At 39.8% G+C, this 21,220-nt stretch overlaps 2 protein-coding genes across 2 annotated transcripts; both read right to left on the bottom strand.

The window, feature by feature from the left end:
• Positions 1–1,705: 1,705 nt before the first annotated feature.
• Positions 1,706–12,634, bottom strand: CASP8 (caspase 8). The gene is made up of 8 exons (XM_082284741.1): positions 12,367–12,634; positions 8,864–9,193; positions 8,254–8,359; positions 7,097–7,235; positions 5,541–5,629; positions 4,787–4,898; positions 3,257–3,746; positions 1,706–2,482 (listed from the first exon to the last, which is right to left on the bottom strand). Exons 2-8 carry the CDS (start codon positions 9,172–9,174, stop codon positions 2,335–2,337), a joined length of 1,395 nt encoding a protein of 464 aa, XP_082140867.1. The 5' UTR covers positions 9,175–9,193; positions 12,367–12,634; the 3' UTR covers positions 1,706–2,334.
• Positions 12,635–14,726: 2,092 nt separating this feature from the next.
• On the bottom strand, positions 14,727–20,897 carry CASP10 (caspase 10; the record flags this gene model as incomplete). Its single annotated transcript, XM_082284911.1, has 7 exons — positions 14,727–15,467; positions 15,957–16,461; positions 17,208–17,313; positions 18,710–18,798; positions 19,627–19,762; positions 20,341–20,440; positions 20,584–20,897. 7 exons carry the CDS (start codon positions 20,895–20,897, stop codon positions 15,296–15,298), a joined length of 1,422 nt encoding a protein of 473 aa, XP_082141037.1. The 3' UTR covers positions 14,727–15,295.
• Between the last annotated feature and the right edge of the window lie 323 nt (positions 20,898–21,220).

Raw genomic sequence — 21,220 nt, 5'->3', positions numbered from 1 at the left:
GAAACTGCTGTTAAAGTGAAAGAATAAGTAGCAAAATGTGAGTGACTGGGCAAGGATTCATGCCACTGGACAAAATTATTTCTTCTTCTTCAGCTAACAGTCCTCCCCAACTCTTTTAAGTGTTTTCCTTTTCATATAGCACCACTCTGATCTTGCCTGCTTTCAGTTTAAGTCTGCAGGACTTGAACTCACCAACTTTTCCTTCCTACCAGACTTCAGCCTCCATTTTGTGGTGGCAGTGCTCCTGCTATCTGAAAACAAAACAGAATTAAGTGCCAGGTTTGTTGTAACTGGATTTGGCCTCCCAGCCATGAGCTGGGAGGAAAGAAAAGGCAAAGTAAAAAACAAAGCTGAGGGCCTTCTGAGAGAAAAAGTGATTGCCCCTCACCATTCTCTAGGTTGTACTACAGAGAAAAAAAGAGTCAGGAAATTGCAGAACCAACTTCCTTCTTACCAGTCAGCTCTGGGGGGGGGGGGGGGGGGGGACGACGACTCAAATCCGTGCAAAAACCTACCAGCCACACTTTTCTCGGAACTGCAAAACTCAAAGTGTGTTTTTTCCTTCCCTGACTGCTGCCTGACCTACATATAAATTCACAGTATGGCTGTTTTCTGCAGTTCTTTATTTGATGGGGTTGTCTCTTCCTCCTAGTAGGCCTTTATCAGCAAGTGATAATGCTAACTAATGAAGGTGGCTGGATTTTAATAGGAAGAACAAAATACCAACTCAATTTAATCACAGTATGTGACTGATTAGCACCCCCTATAGACCCCCCCTTCCCCCCCACGTTCCCCCCCCCCCCCAGTGGAGGATATCCCAGAGGAGAAGGACAAAAAACATACCATCTCAGGGAAGAAGAGATCATAAAGAAAGTCCAATTTACCTCAACACCAGGGAGATTGGAGGGTGACCTTAGTTTTAGAGAAGACATTTGCACCTGTGAGTCACCAAGTACCCCAAAACAATTAACAAGGAATAATGTCTTCCTGAGCAAGCCAGACCAGCATGGAGGGTGTGGATGCATGGCTCACCCCCATCCAACATAAAAGTATAAAACCTGGACAACTGATAAAATATTTAATCTTTGAAAAGAGCAATGAGCTTGAGCTAGCTTCTACCCACGTTCCACCGTGACTGGGGATGTCCAGTGTCATGATGGTGAGCACACCTATGTAGTTGTCTCACCCTACTAAATCAAAATCCCATGTGACACCAAATATACCAAGTAAGTAAATTTGATATCCAATTCCTCCTCATATAGAATACCTGAAAGAACTTGGTTTGAGTGTCTTGAACTCTGACAGAGAAATACGAGAAACAGAAATGCTATAGATTCACAACTTCACTTCTGGAGCAGCTGCCACCTTCCAGCAAGTTTCTCCTAGAGGAAGCAGTTACTGAATGGCCTTACTGGCATCAGCTGCCATTATCACGTTCTGAACTTATTCTTTCCTACCATCTCTCAGCTGCTGTTGAAGGGATATCAATCTGCTACCCCTCAGGGTGGCTGCCAACAAACACTCCAACAAGAGCAAAATGCTCTGCTGAGGTAAAAGTGTTTGTCATACTGATTGTCCCTCCCAAGAAAGGAACACACTGCAAACTGAGGTGATATAAAAACAAAGAGAATTTATTGTTACAGAAACAAGATTACAGAGCTTCCTTCCAGTATTCCACAGTCATTCATGACACTGTGCCCTGAGAGCTCTGAGAAATAACAAACTAAGAACCTTTACTATTGAAAAACATATACAGCTGGGCTGCTTATTCAAGTAAGTGACTGACATAAACCAAACCAAATATTTAGAAGAAAACAACCAAACTAACATAATCATGGGGCTTTGGTCCTTCTGGAGCAGGATGTTATTTTCCATGAACAGTTATAGCTTCCAAAGACAGACAATTTTTCACTTCTGGGTAAGGCAGTTACCACCTTACACATGCTGCCTGGGAATGGATCCAACATTCTGAATCTGTTCTTTTTTTTCAGATTTCAGGGACTTAAAACATCTCAGACACAAGTGGGACTTCACTGACATTTTCGGTAACTCTTACAATACTACTTGAAAGTGCTTTCTCACTTGAAGCCTAGACCGAACATACTCCACTGCTTCTGCAGGACAAAAAGTCAGATGATCTGTAGTTTTCTACAGCCTTACCCGACAGCTACAGATCCAGATGTGGGAAGACTGATTCAATATGGAAGTTGGAAAATTTAGGTCCCATGCCTCCTTAAAGGACTGGGGCTACTACGTAGATCCAGATAATTTCTCATGTAAATTCTCTTCCCTGTCGAAGCCCACTCCAGATGTCATTCCTAACCAACTGTATTCTTAGTTGTCTACTTTTCGTTGTGGAATTTCAAAGATCAGTTGCTTCAGTAGTGTTGATGTTATCTTTGGCATCTGCTTACATCCTTCTAATTCTTTTCCTGCCACTTCGTTGTTCACTTCTGTCAGGATGGCTGTGAAATCCACGCCGCTTGAACAAAAATGAAGAGAATTTACATTGAAACACATGGTACTGCAGCTCAGCCAAGAAGGTGAGCTGTGTTTGCTCCAATAAAGCAGTATCCCAGGGAAGGCTGGTACGTTCCCTCACCCTATTGCCACTGAAATTGCACATTCCATTGAATAACCACAGAATTCAGTGTGTTTTGGGGAAGTAAAAGCAACCTCCATGTAGCATTGCTTTGGTTACAGCCAGAAGAGGTCACTAAGATGAAACAGAGACAAACCTATACATTCTCCATGTCTTCTTCTGGACACCATGAGAACGTGGTATCTGAAGGGAAATTCTATTTTCTAAATGAAGTTTATGAGGGGATGGGTTGGAGGCAATAATGAAAGTTATGACTATGGAACACCGGGGTTTTTTGTCTGTGTAATCCCTCAACAAATTCATCTCTCATCAGGTGTCATTTATCAGTCAAAAAATGTTCAAAACCACAAATATACACACTTGTTTACGTGTAGTGCTGCAGCATTACAACCCTGGTTGTCACAGGAAAACCAGGGGAATATATACTTTATATTATATACTTTAATTATGCTTTATAATATATACTTTAGTTATACTTTGGCTCATCTGTACAAGACTAACAATGCCCAGTTTCAAAAGAAATACTGTTCTCCACTGTCCTGCAGGTGAAAAGCATTAACTGCACAAATGCAAAACACTGTGTTTCAGCACAGCATGCTTAAGTATGCACATCTGCAATACCCCAAATGTACAAGAATTAAAAATAATACTTACAGTGGGCAAAGCAACTTCATCTTCTCACAGAGGGATTGAATGTAAACACTGCCAGTCCTACGACTGCGGAAGGACAAATAGTCCTCCACTGTAGCCATGCCAATCAGAATATCAGCCTTATCAGGAATGGAAGTTGAAGGAGTAGCATCCACCTCAAGATGTCCAGAAGAGTCTGGTTCTACTGTAACAGATGGATGACCTAGAGAGCCTTGGCAAGCCTGGATGATAAACACCTTGGGTTTGCCAGCAAGAGAAGGACAATTAGTTCCAGTGAAGCAGGAGACTAAATCTTCAATATTTACACACACATCATCAACGCCTTTGATTTTGTCTTTTTCACCATGGGACAAAATGAAGCAAACAAAACAGTCCATATTTCTATGATCTTTTTTGCTGTATTCTTTAACTGTGTCTTTTAGTTTTTTTCCTTCTAGATCCATGTACTCAACTGTCTCAAACTGAAGCCACTTAAAGACCTCCTTCACAGCCTCTGGGGAAAAAAATCAGAAGGAACTTGTTAAACATACACAGTGACAAGGAAGATGCTGAAACATCAGTGCCTGTGTGGTAGATCAGATATTAGCAAAGTGTTCAGATTCCACCAATAAACTCACCTGACTGGCTCTTAGCCTGCCAAATCCTACTAGAAAAACCCAAATGCCTAATTTGCCTGGTTTTATTTTTTTTAAACACAACTGGGTTAAGTATCATGCTATCTAAAACAAAAACAGGTTTTAGATTATATATTGTATCAGTACAAATTAGTGAAGTTTACTGTGTTAAAGCAAGCTTTAACTATGCATTGCATAGTGGTCTCAGATGCCTAAGAACAACACTTGGCAAGTTAAAGAAGTAGCACCTCTTTAGAATGACAAATTCTATCACTTTTAAATGAAGTAGGTCCCTAATTCTGTGAGAATGATCAATGCAGCAAGAAGGAAGTCAGAATAATCTGCTCACAAATGCCATGAAGACTTCTCAGCAAATGGTGGGCTAATTATTGTAAGGGCAGAGAGAAAGTACCTGGGAAGAAAGCAGCCTATAAATGGGCTGGATGGAGTTAAAGTATCTGTGACATGTCCTTACATTAATCTGATTTTACTTTTCTGCTCTTGTTTATCTTAAAAGTGACTTGCAGGAAGACAGGCTTTAAGGAAAATTACAGAGCATTTATTTGAGCATTAAAGAGAATTTGAGGACTTAAAAATACTTTTCTATAATAGCTAAGAATTAAAAGCAGTCGAAAACGTGAAATGTGGAATAATAATCACTTTTTCACTACTTGTACATATAACCATGTCTTTAAGACCATGTTTTTTTCCTAGAACAAAAAGTAGATCCTTCTTTAAGCCATCAGCTAAATGTTGGAAGTGGCATATTTCCAATTGCTACAGTGACTGTCATTCCAGTCCCTGGAGGCCAACGAGTACCATGGACATGATTCTTCTTCACAGCAAAGATTAGATAATTGTTTTGGAGAATTATCAGAGAAAAAACCCATACCAGTAATTGGATTTAAAAAGTACTTACCTCCATCTTGTAATGTTCCCTCTCTATTGTAACGTGGATTTTTAAAAATGTGGTTGTTAAGAATCAAACAGTAACCATGGGGGTTATTTCTCATCTTATATATTTTCCCATACTGCAGAAACAAAAAAAAAACAGGTAGGAAAGCAGAGCCAAACATTCAAAAGAGAAATACACTATATACAGATTGCTGGTCCATCATAATCCAAGCACCAAAAAAAATCACACAGGCCAAGAAACAAGAAAGGAAAAGCCTAAGGATACAATCTAGCTACAGAGGAGAGGAATCTGCATTGTCTCCCTGAACCTCTGTTCCTCTCTCTCTCTTCGGTCAGGATATGATTTTGACATGGGACAAAGGATCCAGAAACACAAATTTGCATGTGCATAGGAAAAGTTCCTGCACCCCACCATTCCCTCTGAGGGTCCTTGTGTGATTCCAGTGAGGTAGCGGGTTCTGCTGTTCCCTTCCCGTCTGTCCGGGAGTATCCTGGCCAGGACTTTAATGGCCCAGTGTCCATTACTGTTAGGATTGGTTTTCTTCACTCAGCTGTTCATTCAGTTCTTGCTTAAAAGGTTGCTGACAACCACAAAGAAGGCTTGGTCTTGTTTGGAAAACAGAAATTGTTTCAAGGCCTACATACAGAGCCAGAACCCCTCCCTCTTGGCTGTTTCACCTGCTTAGTGTTATGAATTTATGCTCCCTCTCCCAGGAGTTGGATAAATACTTTAAGGGTAATCTTGAGGTATTTCTCACCGGATGTGGTGCCTCCCCCTCTGCTCTTTGCTCCTCTGGATGCGCAGACACAGACACAGGATAGCGGACTTCTTCCCTAGAATAATTTTCTAAGAAGAAGATAAAACATTTTAGAACTGAAAGGATAAATCTTCCACTGTGCATATTTCACCACTCAAAAACCCAGAACAAGGAGTGAGGTGGAGGGGGTTTTCACCCCAGTGAGACACCAGCATTTTGTAGAGCTGGGCCAAGCATGGCTCCAGTTTCACAGACTACTGGTTAATTATAGAAGCCGTGCAAGGCTGTGCTCCATTGCTTCTCTGCTCTTTTACTGGTAGTAAGATACAGATAATAAAAGGTTGAATGTGAGTAGTCATCCCAGGCAAGCCATTCACCAGCATCTCCACTCTGGGATATATAAGTGAAAGAAGAGACCCATCTTTGTAAAATAGTACAAAATGCTGGTCCATTTACTTCTAAGGATACTGTCTCTTCTCCAGAGAACTTTACTGTGTGGTGGATGCACCAAGGGTGCAAAATACCAGCATAATGAAAGATCTCCTCAAAGCACTTATTTGCATACAGCTTTCTGAAAAAAGTGAAGAAATCGTCAAATCCATGACTCTAACCAAGGAAACAAAATCACATACCCATTTTACAAGTTACAAAAATGTGTTTAAATGAAATTTAATTGTCAGGGCAACAAGATCTACACAACATGCTTTTTTCCTACTTATCAAGAGGACAAAATAATAACAGTACTACTGGAAAGCCACTCCCTTATCACAGGACTTGGTTACACTAGCCTGCCTTGGCAATTATCTTCTGCTCTTTTAGAGACACCAGCAGAGGTCAGCAGCACAAAGATATAGAGGGGAAGCTAGCGGGTAGCTCTGCAGGGTACTGCATGGGCTGTATAAATGTATCTGAGGCAACACACGTCCTGAGTCATTCAGAAAAAAAGTTGTTGCTGACTGAGAAATCCTGTTTCCCAAAGAAACACCCAGCTGTGGTGCCAGAAGGCACCACCTCAGCTCCAATAGCACAGATACACTGAAGTCCTTGAAATTTCCCATCTGGTTACAGAAAGCTACACTTTTTGCCAAGTGCCTGGTTTTCAGGGACTTTCCTTTGACTAAGAGCAAAGGGGCTGGCTAACAGAAGATAATGCTGACAACCTCCCAACACAAGTTTCCCCAAGTCAGCTGTCACTTCCAGTCTCTTACAGTGACTTGGAGGTTGTGCTGGTCCAAAACCAGCACTGCACTTTTCCCTGAACAGATAAATTGCATTTAAGCCAAAAAGAAGGGAGAAGAAGACCATTTACAAGGCACAGAATATATTTCAAGGATAGATACAAGAATCCATGATGGGATATGAAGTAGCAGAAAACTTCAGAAACCACAGTTCTCCAGAGCCGTTCTGCCTATCCTAGGATACCACAGATGCCAAATCAAGGCATCACCATCAGGTCTCTCTCTTATTGCTGGACTTCTAAGCTGCCAAGGATGGAGCCATAAAGACCACAAAAGACCCCAGCTCTGTTCTTACAACAGCAAATGAAATAAATTTACCTTTTCTTTTTTCTTCATAGGCATCAATTTTTTTCTTTAAGTCAGCTCTAAATCCCTGTAATATATCTTTCAGCATTGTCAGGTTATCTTCTTTAATTATCCCATTTATTTCCATTTCCAGAAAGACCTGCAACATTGACTGGTAAAACAAAAACACATAACCCAAACTCATCCAGTGACCTTTGATAACTGCAGTATCAGGCACCTCTGCAACAGGGCAGAAGACAACATCCTCATTCCCAGAGAGTGACCAGCTAAAGACCAATTACTTCTTCCTCCAAACCTCATTAAAGCAAGGGTCAAGATGCAATGCAACTGAATAAACACATCATCACTAAGGTTAAAGCAGGACAATTAGAAACTGCCTATAACTAGGCTATCCTGCTCTGTTTCAACAGTAGAAAGCACTGATGAGGATAACATGACATCCTGTTGTGCTTTGTGTTCTGATGAAGTGATGTTAAGTCCTTTAGCTATGCCATTTCACATTTTCTATTACAGAAAGGCTGTTCAGCACTAATTTTGTTTATTAAAGCTCAATTGTCCACCAAGTTAGAGGTAAATCTGGTAATTTTCCTGTAGGTGCCACAATACAAATAGGACTTTTAAGGAAAGTCCTTAATAATACCAAGCATTTTTATAACACTGCTCATTACTTACAAATATTAAACTCACTCACCCAACTTCTTAATACTTTTGGGGGGAAGTTAACAATATGTTCATTACAATAAAGAAGAAAATTTACCCATTGACACACAAAAATATGTGGTTGAACTCACATTAGAACTCAATTTTCTATCTCCAAAACATGGTTTTTTCTTTAGCAAACATCGCTCTTCTTAGGTATAGCACATGTCTTATAAAAACATTTGTCTTATAAATGCCAAGCAAAGATTAAAGGAAGAGTGTGATGGATTTTGCAAGAAGACAAGATTAAGGGAACAGGTGGTGGAGAGAAAATAGAATCAGAAGAGCAAAAAAGACAGAGAGACAATGAAAAAAATAAGGGTCCATTCTTTCACACAGTAGCTAACATCACAATTCTCTCAAATCAGATTTTCATGACTGCAGACTGCTTTCTCTTTCCTCCCTTCTTACAAGAACTAGAGGACTCTGAACTAGCCTTGCAAAAAACTTCTCAAGATCACTTTTCATACAGCATTTTCCTGGAGCTTGTTCTTTGGTAATTGTTTTTGGAGCAGGAACTTCACACTTCTGACATCTTCTGGAGTCAAGTCCTCTGCAATTCCATATAGCAGTTGCCTGACAATAAAGAACAGAGAGTGTCACTGTTGTACGAAGAACGACACAGTCCAGGATCGGGTTCAAAGGCCAGAAGTGGCTGTATTTAATTATATAAATCAGCTTATATAGCTTTGTTCACAAGAATGGCGTAACACCATTGGGTGCTTGACCATCTGCCTCCCAGAGCGATTGGCTGAATGGCATAACACCCATTTCCAAAATATTTTTCCCAGTGTGGAAAACAAAGACACAAACAGCCTGCACCTGCAGTATAGTTTACAAAACCTTAAACCATTTTCCCAGCCAGTTAGCGTGAGAAAGGAGACTTTCCACAGGTGGCTGTAAAAAATAGGAAAATCTCTCTGCCAGCCCTTTTAGCATCTACAAGAGAGACCTTCAAGAAAGCTATAAGAAGTAAACACCACAATTAAACACTTGAACTGCAAAATGTAAAACGCACAATGGCAGGAATTTGTGTGTAATAAATGGAGTTACACATGCATTCTGCATGCTTCTGTTTACCTGTAAGCTGACACCTGTGCCCTGCCCGGGAGCTGCAGCTCTCTCTCCATCTCCTCCCGGCTGGAGCCCAGGTGGGCACTCAGGAGGTCGATCCGACCGATGCGGTAGAGCAGCTCCTTCAGGAGGGACAGGTTCCCCACTCCGATCATGTCTTTCTCCTGCAGCACTTCGAAGAAGGCCTTGGGCTCCTGGATGGCTTCCAGCTTCCTCCTGGGAACATGTTCCAGGCTGAGGAACTTAAGAGCTGACAGTTCATCTGTGACCAAAGCCTCAGAAACTTCAAAAAGCAGTTTGCGGAAGTCTCTACTCATTTCACATCAGGATTTGGATCTAAACACAAACAGCAGTTGATTTCATGTGTCAGTAAGACTAGTGCATCAACACGATTTATGTAAGAGGTATCACATCATGTAGAATAGCCCAAAATAAACACGTGCTATCAGAAGTACTTCAATAGAGACAGGCTGTCTTGCTACCATAGCTTTGATGCTTAACTCTTTCAGTTCTCTGGACTTGACAAAGAATATTAAAACCTCTGTACTAAGTGACATTACCAGAGAAATGGTAATTTCTCAGAAAGATCATTCTTGCCTCCTATGGTGTGTCTAGACAGTGGGAAGTACCAATGTACAGGATGTACAATCTTGGCAGGCTGCTGCTGGTTTTGTTTGGGTTTGGGTTTTTTTGAAGTTTGATACCATTTGAGAGAAACAGCCACTTGCCCATCTGAAGTATAGACTATGTAATAAATGAGACTGCCAAATTTTACACCACAACAAAGGTTTTACATCGTAACAACGTTAAGAGTCCACATGAGTATAGCTACTCTAAGCTATCCGGCTTCTCCTTTCTTTTTTTACTGCTTCTGGTCAGCATACCCAAAGCACCTCTTCCTGTTTTGGTTTATCTGCATAAAGTAAAACTCAGTTCCCATCTCTCAATTAATTTGTAGTATTAAAAGCAAATACAGATCATGTCAACCCTTTTAAAAAGGTCAGAATTCCTATCAAACTATCTTTGTTTCGCTGAGCATGAAATAGCACCTCCCTTCCCCTCCACTTTCTCCATCAGCTTTAGAAAAATTAAACTTGGCTTATGGATTCAACTTTTGAGCACAAAAGAAAGTTAGAAAATACCAAGTGCAAGCCTTCCAAATGACACTTAAAGCACCTACTTCTGCTGATGTGATGGCCCATGGAAACTTTGGTGTTATAAATTCTTGTCAGGCTGTATTTATACAATACACTTCCACAAGAGTGGAGGCTAACAAGCCCTTAATTTTGCACAGTACACTTCACAACTCCCACAACAAATGCCTCAAAAGGTGCTGGCTCACAAGCCACAACACTCAACAAAAGGTGCTGTCTCACAAGCCACAAAAATCTCCACAAGCTCCCCCCTCCCACAACAAACTTCAAAATGGAAAATGGGGTAAAACATTGTAGCTGTGCAAGCCAAGAAAAGGAAGAAAGGAAAGCATATCACCAGTCCTTAGATCCTGTGTTGATGCTGCCTCATGGATAGTCTGGAGATGGAGAAAGACAGACAGAGAAAAGACAGGGAAAATAGGGGGGAGGGGGTGTGTGCCCTATCCATGCCCTGCTATAGTTAACCTGGTGCATGCCCATTATCTAAATTAGACTTGTGCATTTTGTTCATGTGTGCAACAGCTCACAGGAAGTGAGCTGGGCTGGGGGAACGGAGTACGAGTCTCAGGGTGGAGCAGGGAATTGGCTCAGCACAGTGCTGGCCACTGCCACAGGACCTTCTCCTCTGATCACGCCTTTCCCGTAGCAATATTCGGAATGTTTGAGACAAAAAGTTAACAGACAAAAGAAAACCTCCTACTGAAAGTTCTACTGGAATACTGTAATCCATTTTACTTACTGCTACTGCAAATGTTTCAATACCAATATGCCAAGGTAGCCCAGCTGACTAACTGGTAATAATAATTAGCAGACATTTGTATTCTGCTCTCCTCCAAGGACCACTCTACAGCAAAGGAGCTTTTTGTGGCATGCCCTTCTTGGTCAGCATTCTGTTGATTAGCAAGAGTTAATGTACAACTGAATCTCAAACCTTTGCATTTCAACTGATAAAACAGCAAATCGTGTTGTGACACAGCACATACAATTCATGTTCTGCCGCAAAATACTGTTTTCTTTAAATCCATTCAAACCAAACTTTTAAACAGGCAACAATCCATATAATTCAGCCCATATAAACCAGTAGCATGCTTAACCTCACAATTCAGTGATTACCTGACTTTATATTTCTATAACCCCACAGGAAAGAATAATATTTTCTTGGTAGCTAGTTATGAAGTTATGTCTCACATAAATAATGTCTTTCATTTAAGATACAAGGGATATTGCTAATAAAAGCAAATCTTTCTTGTAAAGGGAATTTTCATTTTATTTCTCAAAGGCTTTAAGTTTCAAACCCATCAAATTGCAGTTAGAAGAGATGTGCCACCTATATGCTACATTTAAGCCTGTCTGTAATTACAGGGAGCACAATTAAAACAATATTTAACTGCCATTTTTCTCCCAGTTTACTAACTTAAAAGACACAACTGATACAACAAGTAAAATTAATAATAGTTTTACATCACTTACATGGGAGGACAGGCTGGAGGAGTGCCAGAACAATCCTGAAAAAAGTGAGACAGCCAGTCTCTAAAGTTCCAGGAAAAGTACTGCCTTTTATATGATACAGTATTGTCACATGACTTACAGGAAGTATGTTACAATGGAGTAAAATGTTAATAAAGCAGAAGATCCCTACTTCACACTTTGATTTTCAGAGAACTGATTATTACAGAACTTGTGAGAAAAAAAATGGTAAACAAGCCATGAAAGTAATCAGGTTTTGTTTTTAAGGCAACACACTAAGCAGCATACCTAGTGCTTTCTAGCAAAGAGCACAGCTCAGCTCTTTTGCTCTCATACATACAAGGACGGTGCAAGATGGCTGAATCAATTATGTCTTTTCATTTAGAATATCTCAGTCCCACTGTCCTGCTGTGTCACCAGATCTTACCCCCTTTCTCCAAAGTCCCTCCCCAACTCACCCTAGCTTATTTTTATCAGGAAGGTATTTCTTAAATTAAAACAAGTTAACTATTAGCACCAAATTCAGCAGTAGCACTCAGTAAATACAGGGAACTCAACAACTAAGCATTTTTCAGAAATTATTTATGTAATATACTACCCCTTTTAGAGGAGAATTTGAACAATAATTAACTTTTTACATCTTCACTCTCTTTGAAGTAAAGAACTCAGCCTTCGATGAAGAGGTTCCCAGCATGCAAGTCGCTGGTATCTTCCACGCAGCAGGAAACAGAACAGCGCTCAGTATGGCTACCAGACTCTCGAAAGACTCTCAAGGCAGCATTATGAAGAGAGAATTAGGAGAGCCAAAATTGTTAAAATTTTGCAGTGAAAACAGCCATTCATTGATTTCAATCTATCTATCTTTACAAACTCAAAATTATAACATACCCTTTGACAGAATGAGGCGTACAAATTCCTTCCAAAAGATACGCTCTCGTAACAGATCAGAAAACCTTGTTTCAGTGGCAGGAATTGTGCCATCATCCAAAGGCTGGGAGCAGCACAGAGGAACAGCCCAAGTACTCTTTCATCTTCAGGTCCAAAATGTTTGTCTCCATGTCATTTCAAGTCTCAGCATCTATTTCCCTCCATCATTTCTTCTGTGTTTTACCTGAACCAAGACTTCAGTTGCAGTCTGAAAGACCCAGCATGCCGTGATATGTGCTGTGACAAATAGATAATGGCTTCTCCTCTCATACAGCAGTTTGAAGGACCACCCCTTTTGGCACTATTAGTTTCACTTTTGATTTCTTCCTCTCTCGCCCGTCCTGGAAAGTTCCTCTCCTTTTGTTAAATTAGTCTCCCTAATTTCCCTCGGCTCCCCTGCACTCTGGTTTCCCCCAGAACTGTCTCAGTGACCCAATCTTTTCCTTGTACAGCCTGCCAAAAATTAATCTCTGTAGAAAGGGTGATCTTGAGGAAGAAAAACTGCTGAGGCTCCTGCCTGCTCAGCAACAACTGTAGTGACTGGGGCCTGCACTGGCATAAGGTGGGAAACACAGCTCCTGCACAAAAAATGACAGGAGGGACAGGATACTAGAAACTTGATTTCCACTTTAAGATCATGACCTTACCAAGATACCAACCCCAGAAGGCTCTTTTTACACTAGTTCCACTTAAATCTGTCTGTATAGGGGCTGCACAAGACACAGCCCTTCCTTAATTCTGTAGGTGAAGAGCGCACACATGTGCATGTGTCTGTATGCTATCAGTAGGCCTCAACAGCAACCAACCCCATTTGTGTGTTTGTTTGGTTTCTTTCTGGCACAGCTCTGTGTCACTGGAGTTCCAGGGAAGGTGTACCACGTGGACAGCAAGGAGTGATGAATATTTAAGTTGTACAACACTGACCTACTCTCACCAAGAGTTTCAAACTTCCACCTCACAATACACTGCAGGAGATCACATAGAAATGCCCAACTGGCTGGATAGCAGCTGCAGTTCCAGTGCTAAGCCTGCCCTGCCTTTGGGCTTGTGCTGACAAGTCCCACTGCATGCAGCCAGGTATTACAGTGTGCAGCCACATAAACACAGCACTCAACACACACAAGTAAAATATTCACACTAAATAGGCTAAATTAGGGTAGCGGAAACTTTGTTTAAACAAACTTCTTATGAGCAAGGGAGACTTTAGCAGTCTCTCACACTTCACAAGTGTGGATCCTTCCCCCCTCAGGAACTCAAGGCAGAAGTCAGCTCAGACTCTTTCTGACTGCCTTTACCTACCTATGATTTAACTGGAGATTACCCAGGCAGAAGTTTCTACAGAGAAAGTGAGATAGCACAATGACATTCCCTGTCTACCAAACTAAAAATGAAAACAAGAGCCTGCAAAACAAGGTCAATGATTACTCCATACTGATAAAAAATTCGTTTCCTAAACATGCAAAATGAGTGCATCAAGTTTGAACAGTAACTGCAAGCCAGAAACATCACAATTCCATCCCAATGTTATATATTCCACTACAGGACAAAACATTTTTCTTATCTGTGGCATAAATGTAACTTCAAGTGTGGCAGCCATGCTAACACAGAAGACTTAAAATGCAATGGGCCACACAAGTATCACTTCATTATCATAAAGGGACCATCATGTTTTGGAAAACTGGCTGCATTTCAATGCTCTGTATGATGCAAAACTCCCCTCCTAAAAACAGTGCAAGCTAGAAATTGTACCCGATACCACTAGACAGTACTCTCTCAAATCTCCACCTTAAGGTATTGCTAATCATATATAACAATGAGTGTTTTGATAAAGTTTCACTTCAGCTTAAACCCTGAAGCAGTTAAAACCTCACTGATTCATGCAGCCAAACAAAGAGCAGGAATCAGTCAGAAACAAGGATAAGCCTTACCCCAATAAATAATTTTTATCTCATCAAGCTCTTAAAATGTATGAATTTAATGCAGTAACAAACAGGAAAGACACAGGTATACATAATAAACGGTCGTAACAAAACAACATAGCATTATTTCAGTTAACTCACAAAATTCTGTTAGCAGCTTAGTCAATAGAAGCCTTGTTTCTCAAATGGCTGCATTTTAGATCCTAAACCAGTAAATGATAATTAAAAAATGTAATGCTTAACAAAGTTAATCTGACTGCTGTATTTCATGGCATGCAAATCTTCTATCCTAAATTTTCTCAGAAGTGATGGGAAAATAAAAGTTCACAAGGTTTAACAGAGGGAATAACAGGCAGCACTTTGGCTTTACTCAGTTCTGGAAAACTTCATTGTATATGAAGTTTATATTAGCTATTTGAGGGTATCAGTGTACACTGTAGAACAAATTGCTGATTTCAGTTGGTAACTGGTTCTTTATTAAGTTTCATTAGAGAGGAACGAAATTCTTTTCCACTTACTACTAAAGGTTTTGTCTCTTCATTCCCACTTTTTTCTCTCTATGAACATAGCTAGTGGATTTAGAAACAGGATTTAAAATTGTTAGCCTGCAAAATAAAACATGATGAGACTAAACCAGACCATTAACAATCCTGGTTTACATATGAAAGCTTACATGCAACCCCAATGCTGCCAGAAAAAACCTTTTGTATTTGCAGCCTGTGCAGGTACAAAAATGTTTAATATGACAGAAGTGTGGTTCTTCCAACACTGGTAACTCTGAATATATAGATGATGTAAATAGCTGGCACATGGATTGTTTTAATTGTATCTCCTCCAGTTTCACAGTTTGTTTGACAAAAAATTTATGAGACCTTGCATCAAAGCTAACAAATCCTCGGGGTTTTGGCTAACTGTCTTAAAACAGGTAGTGTGATGAACTGCATTTAAATGAGATGATAAAATGATTTGTTTTAAAAGCCTTGATGTTGCTCTGAAGGTGGAGGGGCTGTAGGTATTGGAAATATAAATTTTCTTCTGAAGGTATATGCTGGTTGGGGCATTTGCTTCTTTGTCCCTGAAGGGCTAACACGTCTGGCCACATCTTCGTTAACTTGTGTAAGAATTGACAAAATATCTTCACCCCTACAGCCAAAAGGAGAGAAAAAAAAAAAAAATTACTTATTAGTGAGCAGATGGCAATCCACTTAACATCTCCCTGACCAGCTAGAAGATACAGTATGAACATTTAAAACACAAAAAAGAAAACACATCCTTTTCTCCAAATTTCTCTTGTCCTCATTTGAGTCATATTAAAAACCTAAGACCTTTTCTTGCTCTGTCTTGCTTAATTCAACCAATAAAGAAAAATAGTGGAATAAAATATTTTTACCTATATCCACTCAAGAAACTGCACCGCCTAAAGATTATAGATGTGAGGTCTTGAGTGTTTTTTCACAATGAACTTCACATTCTTCAGATTACATGTATGGTACTAGCAGTGTTAATGTAAATTTATTAGTGTAAAATCATCAGTTTAACTAATGCCGTCCACCTTAGAACATGGGTGGGTGTTCCTAGATGAACTGCCTTTGGAGAAGAAAAATTTAATCAGAGCACTAAGCCAAGTATTACCTTGGTACCAACAACTGTAGCTTGCTGCAGAGGGCCTGAATATACCAAGTACCCTCTTCAATGTGCCGGAAAGAGACGTAACCGTCAACTGTGGCCATGCTTAGGAGGAAATCGGCCTCTTCAGGAATACTTTCAAAAAGAGGAAAGCTCTCTTGCATGGAAGACAGGTCAGAAGTTTGTGCACCAGTATCAACATAGACAGGACGCTGTATTTTGTTACCCTGGCATGCTTGGATAAAGAAGAGTTTGGGTTTTGCAGCCAGCTGGGGACATTGACTGGCAGTGAAGTGGGACATAAGGGTGCGTATTAATACAAGTTTCTCATCTGTCCCGTAGATTGCTCCTGACTCTCCATGAGATAGAATACAACATACAAAACAGTTCCTGTCTTCGTGATCTTGTAAATCCTGCCAAGTTTGCATGAGACTTCTAATATCCCCAGATGTCAGATCTGTGTATGTTCTCACGTCCAGACCAAGCCATGTGAATACTCTCTCCAGTTGCTCTGTAAATAAATGAAAGATAAAAGGAAAATTTAAGGCAAGAGAGAAACATTTTATGAAGGCACCATGCAAGCTAATCTTGGAGGGGGAAAGACCTTACACCCACACCCTTCTGCAGATTCATCCTCACACTAGTACCAACTAAAGGTTAACTGGAATAAAAAAAGGCAGCATCAGCTCAAACACAGAGTTCCTGGGTTTTTCTAGAAAAGTTTCAGAAAATAGTGCATACGTTGTCATTTTAAGTGAGCACACAAATGACACTTGAAAACATGAAGAATCTGCCCTTGCCCAGTTTCAGATAAGATCTTTTGAAAACTTCCTCACATCATTATTTTCCAGGTGCAGTTTTGACTATTAAGAGTTCCATACATAAGAGAAAAATAGAGAAAACAGAACAAAGTAATAAGTATGAGTTGCTTGATTATGGAATTTTGCATTATATTAGGGAGAATGATGGTTTAATTAGTTTAGTTTTAGTTCTTTACTATAGCTGTAGATAAAGGATATGTAAAAAGAGATTCTTAAAGTTATTCAAGAATGATTGAACTGAAAAACCCAGTGGTTACTTGTCCTTTAACCTTTCCTCCCCTAGGATACATAAATGACAATTTAACACTTATCAAATATTTTACTCTTTTAGAATATTAATTAACCATACACAATAAAATACAGAGCAAGACTACATAATCAACTCACCTGGGGAAACAGAGACTAATCCTCCAAAAATCTCACTTCAGTAACTTACCAGCATCTTTGCAAGAACCCTTCCTCTGAGAACTATTGAAGTTAACATTATTAATAATGAGACAAAATCCTCTGTGTGGTCCATCCATTTTGTAGCTTGTCATATTCTGTAGAAAGGAGATGAAAAAAAGCTTACAGTTTCAACAAATTTATTCAACTTACTCATATTTCCTTAACATGTCTCAAAATTGGCATCCAGGAGTTAGAGGCACCTAAGACTGTGGGCTATTTTTGAACATCTGGAACTCAATGGTGCCTCCTTGTGTGAAAAAACATCAGTGGAACTCCAAGCACACTGTCACCATCCTATCAAACTGTAGAAGAAGGGTTTAGCATTTGGGTTCTCATCTGTATGCAAAAGGCAGGATTCAGCAGCCAAACTCTGCAATCTGAGTTGATGATGGAGACAGCAGTCCCCAACTGTTTCCAATGTCAAAACAGTATTTTAGCTTTGTGGCAGAGGATTCACAGTGGAACTGTAGGATGTTAGACATCTGAGTTAGTTTTTTTTGAGAACAGTAATGAATACCTGGAGCAGGCAATTCATACTGATCCACTGGAAAAGGATGCAAGCAGAACAGAAATCTCAGAAGTGCATAAACCTACCACACTAGCAGTTTTTCTGCTAAGACTTAAAATCACTTCCCACTGTTAAAAAAGAACATTTTTAAAGCTTAAAAACTCCATCCACTGCAGTCCCTTCCTGCTCACTAGAGAGCAATACACACCTCCTTTTGTGCATTTTAGTAGAACAAAATGAAGGCAGTGCTCCAAGTTCCTTCAACAGCTTTGCTACAGCAGTCCAAACATCAGGTGATGAAAGGATGTCATAGCACTGCACTTCAAGGAATTAAATTGCTATAAACAAATGGAGCAACTTGTTCCTTCAGTATCCATGGTCATCACAAAGTAAAGGCCAGAGGGAGATTTCAGTGGTTCCACTGCTGTGGTAAAGAGTACACATAAGGCTTCTAAGGAGGGATCTCACAAAAGAGATCTCTTCTCATGTACCAAGACCTCTGCAATAGCTTACTAAAATCTCTTGCCTCCTTTTAATCTTTCTGACAAGGGCTTTGCATGCTACCCCTTATCACTTCTAATTTCAAGATGCCCTGAGGCCTTTTCTAAGCCAAATTTAAAAAGTGAGAACTGTGAAGCTCCATTTGTCTCTGTCTTGCACATTCTACTGCCATCTCCAAAATGCACAACTTAGACAAATGCAAACTGTTTTTGCCTTTATCAGGACAATAAGCACATGCACTGGTGTGTGAATAACTTCAAAGGTATTATGCCCATTTTGCCTACAACACACCTTTCAATATTGCTAAATTTCTAGCCTCCAAGGTTAAAATATTCTTTGAAACATGCCAATTTATCAGTCAAGTCAAGAAACTTTACGAGACATACAGATATCTCACATGTCCTTGCATGATGTCATTTGAGAGAGGATGAAGACCTCACATCTCTAGGTATTCAAAAAGGATTTAAGAGATTGTCTCAAACCTTGGATTCATTTTCTACATTGCTGAATTCTCCACGCAGCTCCAGGTTTAGTTCAGGGAAGGCTTGCGTAAAATTAGCTGCCTTGTTATCTAGAAAAAACCCCAGCATAGATATTTATGAAGATAAATCCAATATTTGTGGACGTAGCAAAAAGGAGTTTAGCTACAATACATCCCTTTTTGTATTTGAAATACTGTTTCATTGAAAGGAATGATTCCTCCATACAAGACAGCATGGTCATAGTCAATGGATCTATTCTGAACGTTTTCCAGTTATTTTTATTACATATATTTTTGTGACAAAGGCAAAGCTTCTATTTGTATTGATACTGCAGAACAAAGATATCCATGGTACAAGGATAGATTCTACCCAAGACATTCAAATTAATTTTTCATCTGGAAATCAGCTTAGAAATTAACTGTATTTATGAAGACCCCTGAATCACTTATAAATCTCATATTTTCTTAATATAAGAACAGAAATCACCTGTATGCTCATAGCCCATGTACCAGACACATATGCACACACACAGTTTGTCCTGCCAGCCTATTAGCAGGCAACTGCCTTTATGTAGTGCACATTCATAGATCACACAGTGCCTTTTACAGGACAGTCATCATCTCAACACTATTAATGGGGAAATGGAGAAGTGTGACATAACTATAAAGGGATTTTCAGTTTCCCAGCCTGTTCTGCATGTGCTGAGCTGTCTGTGTGGCCTCAGATACTCCAGCACATCCCTGTTTTTCAAGGATTCAGCTAGGAAATAATGCAAGCTAGGAATTGCTACACCAGATTTATGCCACTCTAGCTCCTGTTTCAGCAATATACACATATGACCTTAAGTTCAGTTGCCCAGACCCAACTAGTACTTTCTGCATTTTAGCAAACCTACTCCTAGACTATGAATTTCTCACCTTTTGCCTTTCTGTAGCACTTTATTGTCTCCAGGAGATCAGGTGAAACGGTCACGCAGACATCCTCCAGTATCTGTACATTGTCTTTAGTTAAAAGACCCTGTTTTTCCAATAAAATCAGCAAATCCAAAGCAGACTGACAGCCAAAAGGAGAGAGTAAAATATAATTATTGTTCCTTAGAAATCAAAACATGCCTCTCATCCCTGTCTGTCTCAAACAATCACATTATTATCTGCTTTTCTCCCTACCAACAAGGACGAAACAGTCAATTTTACATCACTGTTGAAGCAGAAATGTTGCGTCATGGAAAGCCACTGGTTGTGTTATTATTTGGTATGGTCTTTTTTAAACAGATTCACCCAAACTGTATTAATGACTCTTGGCTTCAAAAAGGCTTCACTGCTGTGAAACAGTACCAATGACACATGGACATGAATCTCCCTTGCATATGGCTCAAGCAGGACAAAGATTTGATTTGTCACTTTTTTATAATCTGATGCTAGACAGTGAACTGTCAGTGACTGACCTTGGCACAAGGGACCAAATTCTACTCTTAACCTGTCAACATCTTCCTTCTTGCTATCCCTATGAACACAACCAGGCTAGCTGCATATTATAGCTCTATTCTGCCAAACACTTTTCACACTTTTGCTCCTATTTCCCCCCTTCCTTCCCTTCCCACCATAAACACATTTGGCTCACTCCTCACATACAAGAGTTATCCATCGCTTTGGAAGATGATTTTGCAGGAGGAATATGATTTCCTTCAACATCTCATTGGTGATATTCTCTGACAGTTCATACAGCATCTGCCTGTAACAGAGATCCAGTGAGATAAAAGTGGAACAGAAGATGGTGTAAAAACCAAAGGCAATCTAAGAACTCAAAAGTGGAAAGGAAAACAGTATGGCATAGATAGCAGTAATGGAGGGAATAGATTTCCACTGCAAGCTTACCTGTATGGAGATACTCTTCCCTTCTCATGCAGACGTTCTTGTACTTTCTCCTTGGTGTAACCAAGTTTCTCGAGCAAGGAGTGACATTTAATTCTGTATAAGAGTTCAGCTAGTAGGAAAGTGTCTTCTGCATTCAGATATTCTTGAGCCATAAGAAGCTTAAAGATGTCTAGTGCTGACTTCACATCTTCTAGTTTTCTGAGGTGGAGCAAGTCAGTACAGAGAAATTTTAAAGCTTCTACATCTTCAGTCACCAGATTTTCGCTAATAAGCAAAAGCTGCTGATGGAACTTCAAGCTGACATCATCCTCCATGTTGCTGGAACAACAGTCTCTCTGCCTGAAAGCAAAAAGCAAACACTAGTAACACTTGCATCTTCAATATAGCAATCCTTCTACTGAAATTTTACCCAATGACTGCTTGGAAGCCCTGAATTACCTTTTAATAAATAAAGGTTTTAAATAAATTTGAAATTTACTTCCTTCTCTAAATACAAGACTACAAAAAAGACCAGATTTGGCAGAAGCTCCAAACAACCCAGTCTATAATTGAAGTTAGCTCTTGTCTGAGCAAAAAACTGTGCTGGATGACCTCAAGGTCTGGGTTTCCTGTTCTTTTAAACATCTTCCACATTTAG

This window comes from Coloeus monedula (genome assembly GCF_965178545.1).
Source record: "Coloeus monedula genome assembly, chromosome: 7".
In the NCBI taxonomy this organism is placed as follows: domain Eukaryota; kingdom Metazoa; phylum Chordata; class Aves; order Passeriformes; family Corvidae; genus Coloeus; species Coloeus monedula.
This window is presented reverse-complemented; position numbering and strand designations above follow the sequence as displayed.